The sequence below is a fragment of the Syngnathoides biaculeatus genome, chromosome 14 (assembly GCF_019802595.1).
Source record: "Syngnathoides biaculeatus isolate LvHL_M chromosome 14, ASM1980259v1, whole genome shotgun sequence".
NCBI lineage: Eukaryota > Metazoa > Chordata > Actinopteri > Syngnathiformes > Syngnathidae > Syngnathoides > Syngnathoides biaculeatus.
The window spans coordinates 8016205-8028654 of record NC_084653.1 but is presented as its reverse complement, the minus strand read 5'-3'; the positions used below and the strand labels follow the sequence as shown (position 1 = coordinate 8028654).

At 46.5% G+C, this 12450-nt stretch overlaps 2 protein-coding genes across 8 annotated transcripts in view; one reads left to right on the top strand and one right to left on the bottom strand.

Annotated features, from left to right (window-relative positions):
• cwc22 (CWC22 spliceosome associated protein homolog) overlaps positions 1 to 1986 on the bottom strand; it is a 31357-nt gene extending 29371 nt beyond the window's left edge. The window contains exons 1-4 of the mRNA XM_061841087.1: positions 1820 to 1986; positions 1551 to 1595; positions 1074 to 1315; positions 676 to 905 (exon numbers count right to left, since the gene is read on the bottom strand). Of these exons, the coding sequence (XP_061697071.1) occupies positions 676 to 905; positions 1074 to 1315; positions 1551 to 1593 (515 nt within the window). The 5' untranslated portion in view covers positions 1594 to 1595; positions 1820 to 1986. The remainder of the gene's footprint in view (positions 1 to 675; positions 906 to 1073; positions 1316 to 1550; positions 1596 to 1819) is intronic.
• A 12-nt stretch (positions 1987 to 1998) lies between these two features.
• Positions 1999 to 12015, top strand: ankrd50l (ankyrin repeat domain 50-like). 7 transcript variants are annotated; one of them, XM_061841083.1, is made up of 5 exons: positions 1999 to 2029; positions 4039 to 4122; positions 6824 to 7292; positions 7950 to 8170; positions 8293 to 12015. In XM_061841083.1, exons 3-5 carry the CDS (start codon positions 6892 to 6894, stop codon positions 11628 to 11630), a joined length of 3960 nt encoding a protein of 1319 aa, XP_061697067.1. In that variant the 5' UTR covers positions 1999 to 2029; positions 4039 to 4122; positions 6824 to 6891; the 3' UTR covers positions 11631 to 12015. The 7 variants fall into 7 exon arrangements, with proteins under 7 accessions (XP_061697067.1, XP_061697070.1, XP_061697068.1 ...); XM_061841086.1 differs by lacking the exons at positions 1999 to 2029; positions 4039 to 4122 and adding an exon at positions 5823 to 6183; XM_061841084.1 differs by lacking the exons at positions 1999 to 2029; positions 4039 to 4122 and adding an exon at positions 6286 to 6658.
• Positions 12016 to 12450: the final 435 nt, after the last annotated feature.

The following is a 12450-nucleotide window of genomic DNA, read 5'->3' as shown; positions in this document are numbered from 1 at the left end:
GTCCCATCTCCACCTTAAATTCTTCTGACAGACCTACGGCACATCTCACCGCTGTTCTGCCGCCCTCATACATGTCCTGTACTGTTCTAACATATTTCTCCACCACACCAGACTTGCGAATGCAGTACGACAGTTCCTCTCTTGGTATTCTGTCATAGGCTTTCTCTAGGTCTACAAAGATACAACATAGCTCCTTCTGACCTTCTCTGCACTTTTCCACGAGCATCCTCAAGGCAAATAATGCATCTGTGGTACTCTTTCTAGGCATGGAATCATACTGTTGCTCGCAGATACTTACTTCTGTCCTGAGTCTAGCCTCCACTACTCTTACTCTCGAAAATTCTGCTTGCTCTCTTTGAAAAATGACCCTTACCTCAAAACATGTATGAAAACCTGACCCCTAATAAATAAACATTTAACTGTTCAACTTCATATTTATTCAACATAAAATCAGCTGTCATACTAGCCCACATGCCAATGACATCCATTCATTTCCCAGCCCTAATATGCAGGAAAGTTAAATTTACAACTTTGTCAAGCCACTTTAGTCCAATTTAAGACCTCTCCTTCACTGTGAGTGAAGAGAGCGGAAAGATATGTCAATGTCAAATATTTTGATACAAAGCTACACATATCGATCACATGACCACTTCGAGCATATGACAAACTTCTTACCTAGGGTGCCGTCCTCTGTCATAATGATGACGCTCTCTGGACTTGGACCGGTCTCGTCCCCTGGACCGCTCTCGTTCCCTGGATCTTGACCGGTCTCGTCCCCTGGACCGTTCCATGCTTCTGGACCTGGATCTGTCTTGTTCCCTGGATTTTGATTTGGACCTGTCTCTGCTTCTAGATCTGAAATTGTCCGGTTCTATGACATCTGGTGGCTGTTGTTCTGTGGAACACTGCAAACAAGCACACTCATGTTTCAAAATGTCAGCTAGCGAAAGCATTATCACGTGTGATCTGAGACCTCAGCTCAGTATTTCAATGGGAAAAAAAATTCTTCTTTAGAAACTCATGGAACAGTTTGTACACGGGTTTACAAATGGTAGTTGTTAGCATGTTCTTACTGTGATTTGAGCCACACTGCTCCTGATCTTCCTCATGGCCACATGTTGTTCATCCTCACTGCTGCTGCTGCTGTCACTGTCACTATCAGAGCTGCCCGAGCCGACACTTCTGGCCAGACTGCTGCAGCCATCATCACGTTTTTCTCCATCTCTTTCTTCTTCTTCATCTTTGTTTGGACTCTTGGTAACAGAGGGACCCTGCTGGGGTGCAGGGTCCTCATTGGACTCTCCTGAGGACACACCTATAAAAAATGCACTTGAGTATTTCGCCCTAAAAGTGCCATATTTGCTAACAAAAATGGATTCTCCAATAAAAAAAAATATTATATTTTGTCCCCCAAAAAACAATGTTACAAAACTGGCCTCCTGTGCATAACGATAACTACAATGTAACCCGCAATTAAATTAATAAGTCAAAAAGTAGGCATAAGTTTGACACGCCTCCATTATGCTACCTAACATTTATTTATAATTCACCATTGTGTCGACTTGGAGCAGGACTTGTGCTTGGAGAGTCCATATCTGAAAGACAAAAACAGACCGTACCAATGGATGCATTAAAACGAACCAATGTAATTAACTCGATGAGTTTTTTTTTTCAATATACATACGACATGTATATTCGAAACCACGTCAGAGATGGTCGTGATTTAACCAACATTTAAAACACTTTTTTTTTTGCGTTTCCGGGCTGTGTTAGCTCGTGGTAATGTTAGCACCGCCAAATCTGTCTCGGAGTGACTTACCATCTAATTCCCCTTAACACACAAACTCCCAGGTCTTATATCACTTTCTTCGACTTTTTCCTTATATTTAATCACGCATCAAAACAGCCACTTTCTTCTTTATTTAATCGCTAAACCATAGAGAAAACATAGTTATGGCGCAGAGTGTTTGCGACCGCTTGATTAACTTCCGGGTCAGAGTTCGCTGCCTAAATGCACGAAAACAGTACGGTAAGTTTGAATAAAAAGGAAAATGTTTTTATATATTTTTGTTCGTTTGAATAGTTTATGTTTACATCCATCATTGTTTGTTTTAATAATACGTATATTTTCAATAATTGCTCATGTGGCTTCTGGGTCGGAATTACAAATGAAAACAAGTTGGGTTTTATTTTTGTTATTCGTGGTTCATTTTTAGAGTCATTCCTTCCATATTAAATCGTAAAAATAAATACATAAATAATACGACAATTCTTCAACAATCGCATTAGTCACGCCTGTCGAATTTGCTTCCGAGTTAGTGTTAGCTTCCGTCATTCGCAAGACCAAATACAAATTTATAAGTATAAATTTTGTGAGTGGCTATCTATCTAATCTCTCTCTCTCTCTCTCTCTCTCTCTCTCGCTCTCTCTCTCTCTCTCTCTCTCTCTCTCTCTCTCTCTCTCTCTCTCTCTCTCTCTCTCTCTCTCTCTCTCGCAAGCTAGCTAGTATAGTACCCCAAAGTATCCTTTTCAAAATTGACATTGTGTTCGTTGGTAACAAACACTGAAGAAATCTTTCAACGCAGTTAAAAACAAGACATTCTTGTAGTTTGGTATTTGTAGCTGTGTGATGTCAGAATGTGAGTGAGGTTAAAGGTCATTCCTCACAACTGCGTCAATAGTGTGTGAGAGGGAAAGAGAACCAAAATGAGCAAAACTTTAAAAAGTAAACTAGTTTACGCGATCCAACTGAATTCTATTATTTTCATATTTTAATTAAATTTAATTAAATTATCAGTGGTAATATATTCTTAGTTTATATGTCATTAATTAAATGTATGTTAATAAAATTAAAACATGATCAATAAGATTTCTGATTAAGATGACTTTTAGTCAACTTGATCAAATTTTAATGAATAATATAAAAATGTAATTCATAAAAAATACATTTGTGAATTTAAATGTCGTGTTTCTTCTTTTTCAAGATGATTCTTATTCTGGTTTCAGCTCTGTGCTAACAAATGAAATGGAAATTAAATGATGACATTCATGATGATGGCTCAAGTATTTTCTCCTTAGTTTTTTAGAGGAAACAAAAAAAACAATACTGAACATATTGTGATGAATTATTTCATTGCAGGGATAGAATTGCTGCATGTCATGATCTGTTCAAATGAGGAATTAACAGTCAAAAACAAATAAATAGAATAGCAAGTAAATCCATAAAAAGTATGCCATGCATATTATAAAATTTAAAAAAGTATACTGTAAATACAGTATTTCTTGACTTTTGGGAAAATGGAATTTTTGAAAGACTGATAAAAAAATATGGTCATAGATGTTGGTCAGAATGAATACGATACTAAATAAAGAATATTTAAATTTTTTGTGAAACAATATCATCCACTTGTTATGAAAATCCAATAGTAAATGGAATTCATAAATATATTTGAAAAGGAAAAGAAATGAAAATGAAAACATCGGACCACATATTTCTTTGAAAATAACGAATTAATTATACTGTATATACATACATACATGTACAAATGTTATCCATTTATCCATTTTCTGAGCTGCTTGTCCTCACAAGGGTCGCAGGAGTGCTGGAGCCTATCCCAGCTATCATTGGGCAGGAGGTGGGGAACACCCCGAACTGGTTGCCAGCCAATCGCAGGCCACATAGAGACAGACAACAGTCGTACTCACAATCACATTTAGGGCCAATTTGGAGTTAACATCGCATGTTTTTTGGAATGTGGGAGGAACCCGGAGTGCCCAGAGAAAACCCACGCAGGCACGGGGAGAACATGCAAACTCCACACAGGAACGGCCGGGACTTGAACCAAGATCCACAGAACTGTGAGGCTCACGCTTCACCGTGCCGCCATACATGGCTTTATGAAAATGAAATAAAACTAACATGACTACCATATGTTCTTAAATGCATTTTAATACAGCATATGCTTGAAAATGACCTTACACAGTCGTTATTTATGTGGGACCAGACACGTGACCATACTTGTGCTTGTTGTTTGAAGCGGTGGGCGTGTGCGTGTGTCCGCGCACGCACCAACAGCAGTCCAGCTTTTATCGCTGCAGTGATGAAGAGAAGGTCCTTCCAGGTAAGGCAACTTTCGACCAACGTTGACATTACAAACTACTTTTTGTGTCGTGCCCTTGAAGTTTTGCGCGTGCGCGTCGTGAGGCGCGCGTGTTCGTTCATTTCCTCCGGTGGAGCTCACCAAATTATGAGACAGACAGACGGACAGACAGACAGACAGGAGGTGACACTTTTTGGAAAAGCTGCTGCAACCGTGTCGCCTGTGCCAAATTGTGAGACCGCCGCTGGCACACATTAGGAAAGTCGCACTGCCAGATAGTGAGACGGACAACATTGCTGTAACTGACCAAATTTAACGCAATCTTTGTCAAATGAAGATACATCTTTTTACAGTCCTCAAAGTCTACAGTATGACTCACACCATATGATGTCATCTCCCCATTACATCCGTCCGAAAATGTTTTATTGCATAAATTACACCCACATTGTAACCATAACAACAGATTTACACTGTTGTCGAAAACTTTATCAGTGTTCAATAGTGAGATGTGTGTCCAGCAGTGTGACGGGCGGTGCCAAATAGTGAGACATACAACGTTAAAGCAATGGTGCCCAATAAGTGAGACAGGTGTGTCCAGTAGTCTGTTCGGTGATGTTCGACCAGGGCTATCAAACCCATTTTAGTTTGCGGTCCTCATTTACCCCAATTAGATCTCGGGAGAGCCTATTCACAATATTTGTGGTTTAAAAATCCATGAATAACAACAATTTAAAATTTTCCTCATTGATTTGATTTGCCAATATTTACAAGTACTTTTGGAAAATATTCACATTCATTCATTATTGTCTTGTTGCAAATTTGTTTGAAATCCATCCATCCATCAATTTTCTTTGCCGCTTATCCTCACAAGGGTCGCAGGAGTGCTGGAGCCTATCGCAGCTGTCAATGGGCAGGAGGCAGGGTACAACCTGAACTGGTTGCCAGCCAATCGTAGGGCACATGGAGACAGACAACGGTCGCACTCACAATCACACCTAGAGGCAAAATAGAGTGTCCAATTAATGTTCCATGTTTTTTGGGATGTGGGAGGCAACCAACGCAGACACGGAGAGAACATGCAAACTCCACACAGGCGGGTCCGGGATTGAACCCGGGACCTCAGAACTGTGAGTCCAACGCTTTCCAGCTGAGTCACCGTGCCGCATAGTTTTAAATTTTTAACCTAAAAAATGTACACGTTATTATGAATCGGTAAGCGTGCACCATTCAGTTGTGCATATTTTGTAAATGGACATATACAAATATGTTATGGCAGTGCATGGGGGAAAAAAAGGTTTTGACAACCCTATTTGTTATGAAGTGAAGCTTTTGACTGAAATTTTGTAGTATCCAATGTCTGAAAACTTTTCTACATGAGGTATTTATTTTCAGTGTGAACATGCCACACCATTTTATATTCTTGTGCAGCCTTCAGTGGACAAAATTCGCAATAAAAGTTACTTGTATTGAAAAGCAGCACTGAACGTGTTCTCCATCCCCATGGGGCGGATTGGACACCCAGATGGGCCGGTTCAGGCCCGCGGGCCATACGTTTGACACCACTGTGTGAGCCAGTGATTGTTGTGCCAAATAGTGTGATGGGCAAGCAGTGCCCAATAGTAATGCAACTCAACTTTATTCATAGAGGACTTTAATAAAGCAGCTCAAATAGAGTGCTGAACAAAATTGAGAAATCTGCCAACTAGTGAGATAGGTAGTTTCAAATCGTAAATGAGGGTTGTCCAGTCGTCAGCGAGGCGGTGTCAAATAGTGTCAATAGTCAATTCCCGGTCAGTGAGGTTGTCAGCATCTGCCCTGCAACTGACTCGTGACCAGTTCAGAGTGTAGTCCGCCTTTTGCCCGACGTTAGCCGGGATAGGCTCCGGCACTCCTGCGACCCTTGTAAGGATAAGCCGCTCGGAGAATGGACTCAAATGGTGGTAAGCAGTCGCAGGTGTGATAAATGGTGAGATGGGCGATGTAGAATTGAAAGTGCCAAAGAGTAATCATACGTATATTGTGTTCAACGTTTTGCTGGTGTTGCATACGATCCAACTGGAATATCTTTGAGTCGTCATCAACGTGAGAAATGACAAGAATGTCAGAAAGGGAATGTTAACAAGTTTGTTGTGGGTTGGTGTTCATTAGAATGTCAGCACGCTAGTGGCCGAGCCATCTGACCTTCCGTAAGGAGGTGCCGCATCTCTGCTGCGCCGCTGACCCCGAGTCACCAGGCACCAGCTGTCTCACTGATTGGGACCGCCTTTTTCACCATTTGGGATGACGTGTTTCCTTGTTGGACCCATCATTCTCACTATTTGGCACCTACTATTTAACACAGCCCATCTCAATATTTGGCACGACGTGTTTCAACTGTTTAGAAACAGGAGATTCAAAAATTGCCACAACTATCTATTTGGCAGTGCCCGTGTCTCACTATTTCAACACACCTGATTCACTACACCGCATCAGCTATCTCACCATTTGGCACACCAGTGCCTGCTTTGTTCAGCACTCAAACATGCGGTGACACGTGTTGAAGGCGGAACTGCCGGCTGTGAGGAAACTTGAAAAACCAGAGTGTAGGGAAGTGTGCGAGTGGTTGCATACACAGTATGTTTGTTTGTGTGTATGTGTTATTTAAAGGTGCAGCTCAACAGTGACAGTCACAGCTGTCGGCACTTCCTGTTGTGACCTCACTCCCTCACTCTCTCTCGCTCAGGTTGTGGATCAGCTGACAGGAAGAGAGAAGGAAGCCAACCGGAAGTGTTCTAGAGGTCTAATGGCGTCATGAGCAGTCCTAGTCTTCTGCGCGGTCGCCACTTCTTCTGCCGAGAATGGGCGCTGGACAAACTCCGGCGCTGCCTGGACGCCCGCCACATGCCGGGGCAACCGGCAGGAGTCCTGGTGACGGGTGGCGCGGGTGCTGGTAAGACGGCCCTGTGCACTGAGGTGGTGTGGCCTAACTCCGAGGCCGGGCAGGCGTCCGGTTTGGGATTACGGTGCCTGGCCTGGCACTTCTGCGGGCGGGAGGAGCCTGCTAGCAGCCTGGCATGGCGCTGCGTCATGTCCCTAGCAGAGCAATTGAGGGCGTCGTCGCTGCTGCCACCTGAGTATTGCACCGACCTATCCCGGCATCCGCCCCCGGATCTTCTCTGCTGCCAGACAGACCCGCACCTCGCCTTTCAAAGGTTTGTACGTATTCTCCTGTTATCACTGTAGTCAATAGCCTTAAAAGTTCTTGAGGTCTTGGGACTTGGGTGAGGGTTAGGGGTTTGCGTGAAAGTTATCAGTGCCCCCGCTTGCACCAGGCTGCAGCTCAATTATGTTCTCAACTTTGGGAACTGGAATTGGTTAAACAAAAGACACCTTAAAGACACGAGTAAGGTGTGTGTGGTGTGTGTGTGTGTGTGTGTGTGTGTGGTGTGTGTGTGTGTGTGCACGGGCGGAGCAAGATAGCAAGATATTTGAGAAGTTCCAACAGGTTGAGTCACCACCAGAATAGATGTGTGTGTGGGTGCATGCGTGTGCGTGTGTGTGGGTGCGTGCGCGTGCGTGCTGATTGTTCACTTTCAAAGGAAACTTTGCTTCGCGTCCTTAGCATGCTATGTCCAGCCACATTTTGAAATAAATCAATGTGGACAAAAGTATCGGGGCAACTGAAGTAAAGAGCCGTCCAAATACTTGATGCAAAATCATGAATAAGGACAAAACTATTTTTATCTGGATATAATGAATAATTTATCCCAATGCTTCTGTCCAATAAGTGAAGCATCTGTGGTATACGATCCCAAAAATGTTCTACCTGGACTCTTTTGCTTACCTGCTCCGTGGTGTTGTGCTGACAGATTTGTCCTAAAGCCCCTGTTGGACCTGGCCCCACCACCCCATGCCATGATACTGCTGGTGGACTCTCTAGACATTAGCTACCAGGGGAGCTCAGGGGGCACCAGAAACAGCCAGTCCATCGCAGAGCTACTGGCAGCCTACCAGAACCTGATGCCCACCTGGATCCTCCTAGTCTGTTCGGTCCGGCGCCACAATAAGAGCGTGAACAAGATGTTCTCAGGTAATTTTGCTCTTGTGCTCAATAACACATCCCTGTATGCAGCCCCCTGGCCATACTTTTTCCACCGCCTGTTCTCGGCAGTGAAAAGGACGTTCGGTTAAACTTAATTTTTCGTCTGTCAGGTTTTCATAAACTCTGCCTGGATGACCTGCGTCAGCCAGACCCAGTCCACGATGTGCAGCAGTACATCCTGAAGCGTTTGGACCGGGAGGCGGTGCTTCGGCGTCAGATCACTCCAGACACGGCAGACATGTTGAATTTGCTCCACATCAAGAGCAGTGGCTGCTTCCTGTTCTTAGAGAGAGTCTTGGATGGCGTGGCCACCTCCCTTGTGGGTCTCCGCGAGATCCGGGACATTCCGGGGACCCTGAACGGGCTCTACCTATGGTTGTGCCAAAGACTCTTCCCTCGGCGACTCTTCAGCTATGTCAAGCCTCTGCTTAATGTCATCCTGGTGGCCACAGCCCCCCTCACACCTCAGGATCTGTTCACGGCACTCTGGACTCACGATAAACTACTCAGCATCCATGAGTTTCAGAACAAACTGCGGATCCTTGCACCCCTCCTTATAGATGGTCCTGGGGGAACCAAACTTCTTTTCCACAGCAGCTTTGGTGAGTGGCTAACAGATGTGAAATACTGTACTCAGAAGTACTTGTGCAGCCAGTCCGAGGGGCACAGCATGCTGGCCATGTCTCTGACATTGAGGGGCCCCTTGCTGAAGTCGGAGGAGGCAGTCCAGCTGGGGATGCATTTAGTTTGCTCCGATCACCATCAGGACCAGCCTTGGATTCTGGCCCTGTGGATGATCTGGGCTGATGTGCCCACTGTGACATGGACTGACTGCAGCTCCCTGACCACAATAATGATAACCCAAGCACCTGTCTCGACCCACCAGAAAGTATTACAGCTCTTCAAGATGACCGGACTTGTTTCGGTTGACCCAAGTCTCGGAGTGCAGTGTACAAGTGGAGTGGCGAATAATGAAGTCTTTAAACTCTGTGCATCTGTGAACCAGTTGAATTCCACAGATGTGCCAACCTTGTTTGTCAGAGCAGCCCTTGAGGGTTCTGCAAATCTGGTCCAGCTGCTCCTGACTCGTGGATCTGAGCCACTTCTCAGTGACAACCAGGGTCAAACCCCCCTCACTTTAGCCTCCAGACAGGGTCATTTCGACGTCCTTAAGGTTCTGTTGGACTGGGTACGGATTCAGGACAGGCAGACTGCCACCAGAATGTTGGAGCATGCCGACAACGATGGATGGACTGCGCTACGGTCTGCGGCCTGGGGGGGGCATAGCGAGGCGGTCAGGCTTCTCCTGGACGCAGGGGCAGACGTGGACCGATGTGACAGAGAGGGCCGCACTGCCCTCAGGGCCGCGGCCTGGGGGGGTCATGAAGAGACGGTCCTCATCCTGCTAGACTACAGGGCTCAAGTGGACAAGGCTGACTGCAAAGGCCGCACCCCCCTGATTGCTGCAGCCTACATGGGACACCACGAGGTGGTAGAGGTGCTGCTGGACCACAGGGCCCAAGTGGACTTGGCTGATAGGGATGGGCGCACGGCTTTGTCAGTCGCGGCCCTTTGTGTCCCCACAGCAGCTGGACACCAAGGTTACGGTGAGGTCGCAAGTCTTTTACTAGAGCGAGGTGCTAATCCCGGACACCGAGACCATGACGGAATGACCCCACTGCTCCTCGCAGCCTACGAGGGCCATGATGACATGGTGGAGCTCCTGTTGGATGCTGGCGCCGATGTGGACGAGACTGCAGGGCCCGTGGGGGATGCGCCCGTTGCAACAGCGGTGACTCCCCTTCTAGCTGCCGCCACCATGGGTCATATGAACGTTGTGTCGCGGCTTCTCTTCTGGGGGGCTGCAGTCGATGCCATCGACGACGAAGGGAGGACAGCGCTCAGCCTTGCAGCTGCACAGGGTAGCTGTGAGGTGGTACGCGCACTCCTAGAACGAGGTCTGGATGAGAACCACAAGGACGACTTGGGCTGGACCCCTTTGCACGCCGCGGCCTGTGAAGGCCACCGAGCGGTCTGCGCTGTGTTAACCGAGAGAGGCAGTACAGCACGGGTCGGTGAGATGGATGTTGAAGGTCGTACGGCACTGATTCTGGCAGCCCAGGAAGGACACATTGGCCCCGCCCGATTATTGCTGGACCGCCGCTCACCCATTGACCACAGGGCGTATGACGGACACTCGGCCTTGTGCGCTGCCCTTTTGGAGGGGCATGTTGAGGTGGCTGAACTCCTGATGCGACGAGGGGCCGACACAGATGTCCGTGATGCAGAGGGGCGACCATTACTCTATCTTCTGGTGTTGGAGGGGCGGATCCACATGGTGAAGCTCCTCATAGAGAAGGGGGGGCCGCCTCTGGAATCGCGAGATTCCGAGGGCCGGACTGCATTGCATGTGGCCTCCTGGCAGGGAAATGTGGATTTGGTGGACTTGCTCTTGAAGCATGGGGCCAACCCCAATGCTCTGGACACAGAAGGGAGACCACCCTTGCATTCTGTCGCCTGGACAGGGAATGCCAATGTGGGGCGCCATCTCCTGTCTGTGAATGGCATCAATGTAGATCACACTTGCCACCAGGGGGCGACAGCTCTGAGCATTGCTTCCCAACAGGGAAATGCTGATGTGGTCTCCATGCTCGTTGAAGCTGGCGCGAACCCTGACCACATGGATAAATATGGCCGGACTCCCATAAAAGTGGCGGGGAAGCATGGGCATGCCAAGGTTGTCCAGCTCCTGGAAAGCTTTGGGGCCAAGTCATACCAGGGTCTGCCCAGAGGCAGCATGGTTTCTCCCACCAACAAGATGTCCTTGAACATTTATAGAGTTGAAAGAGCAACCTCCTCATCCTCACCGTCTTCTGCAGGATCCACCTCAGACACACCTCACTCCACACACAGCTCCCAGACATCATCTACTGGACTCTCCTTGGCCACCCTGCAGACAGTCCCAGCTGACACCCTCAGCTTCATCCAACAGATCCAGCAGCACTCATTACCTCGAAGCCGGAGCCGCCCTTCAACCCTTCCTCCACCACCCGGCGGATCGGGTAGTAACCGTCGCCATCGCCCAAAAGGCAGTCCCTCACCAACCCTTTGCACTGTCACTGCTGTTGTCCACAACTACGAGCTGCCTCCAAAAACCTTGTCTCATGTAATGGACTATCAGGACAAAATGAACCTGAAGAACTTGGAGAGAGTAGACATGGATCTCAGGACTTCTAAAACTGCCCACGACCCCATGTCTAATATACAGGGCCCACAATATAGAGAAGCTTGGGACCCTCCAACCAAGCACAATGCTGTCCTGCCCTCAGATGCCTTGGAAATCTCCATGCTAACCTCAGACCCCCAGCTCAACCTGAAACACGCCATCAAGCTGCAATTTGAGGGTCCCACCAGCACTTCATTTTACAAACGAGAGACCCCGCTGTGACAACCTCCCCTAGGGCTCATGACATCAATTGGACTTTCAGGACAATATAAATAAACAACTTTGACAGAGGACTCTGGAAAACGCCATGGCGGGGTGGTCCGTCAACAGGTCCCAAGACTCCCCAAAGCTTACCACCAAGGACACAGCCCCTGCCCCCAACACAGGAATCTTGGGAACCTGCGTTTAACCACAACACTGCTACTTACTGTAGCCCTGTGGTGCCATGAAGGCAATCTTCATGCAAATCTAGAACCCACAACTCAACTTGAACTCGACCTTTAAGCTCCAGTTTGGGGGTCCCATGCTCATGTTAACAGTTTTGTAACACTTTTGGTCAGCGAATCAACAGTCGTGTCAAAAAAGTTCATTTACCTTAAGAAAATTACTTGAAACTTTGTTTTTTGATACTTGTCAGAGTTTTTAGCTTGTGAGCAGGGCTCACTCTCACACACACACACACACACACACACACACACACCACACACACACACACACACATATAGTGGTTTATTTATGAATACAATAATGACATTTGGGTCCAAGGAAGTGTTCATTAAAAAAAAACAAAAATCAAGACGTAATTTTATTTTTCCATTTCATTTCAACAATTGTTCTTTTCTCAGCTTTGAAGCACCAGGAGAAGACAAAACATCAAATCAATTCAGAAGTTTCAATTTCTAGATTTATTTGTGAGGTGAGTGTAAAATTTTATTGTAGAACAGGGGTGTAGTCCTGTGAAGTTTGTTCTATTTATTCAGACTTTTTTTAACCCCCCCAAAAAATTATTGGAACTGAATGTATATGATGGAAGCGTGCTGGA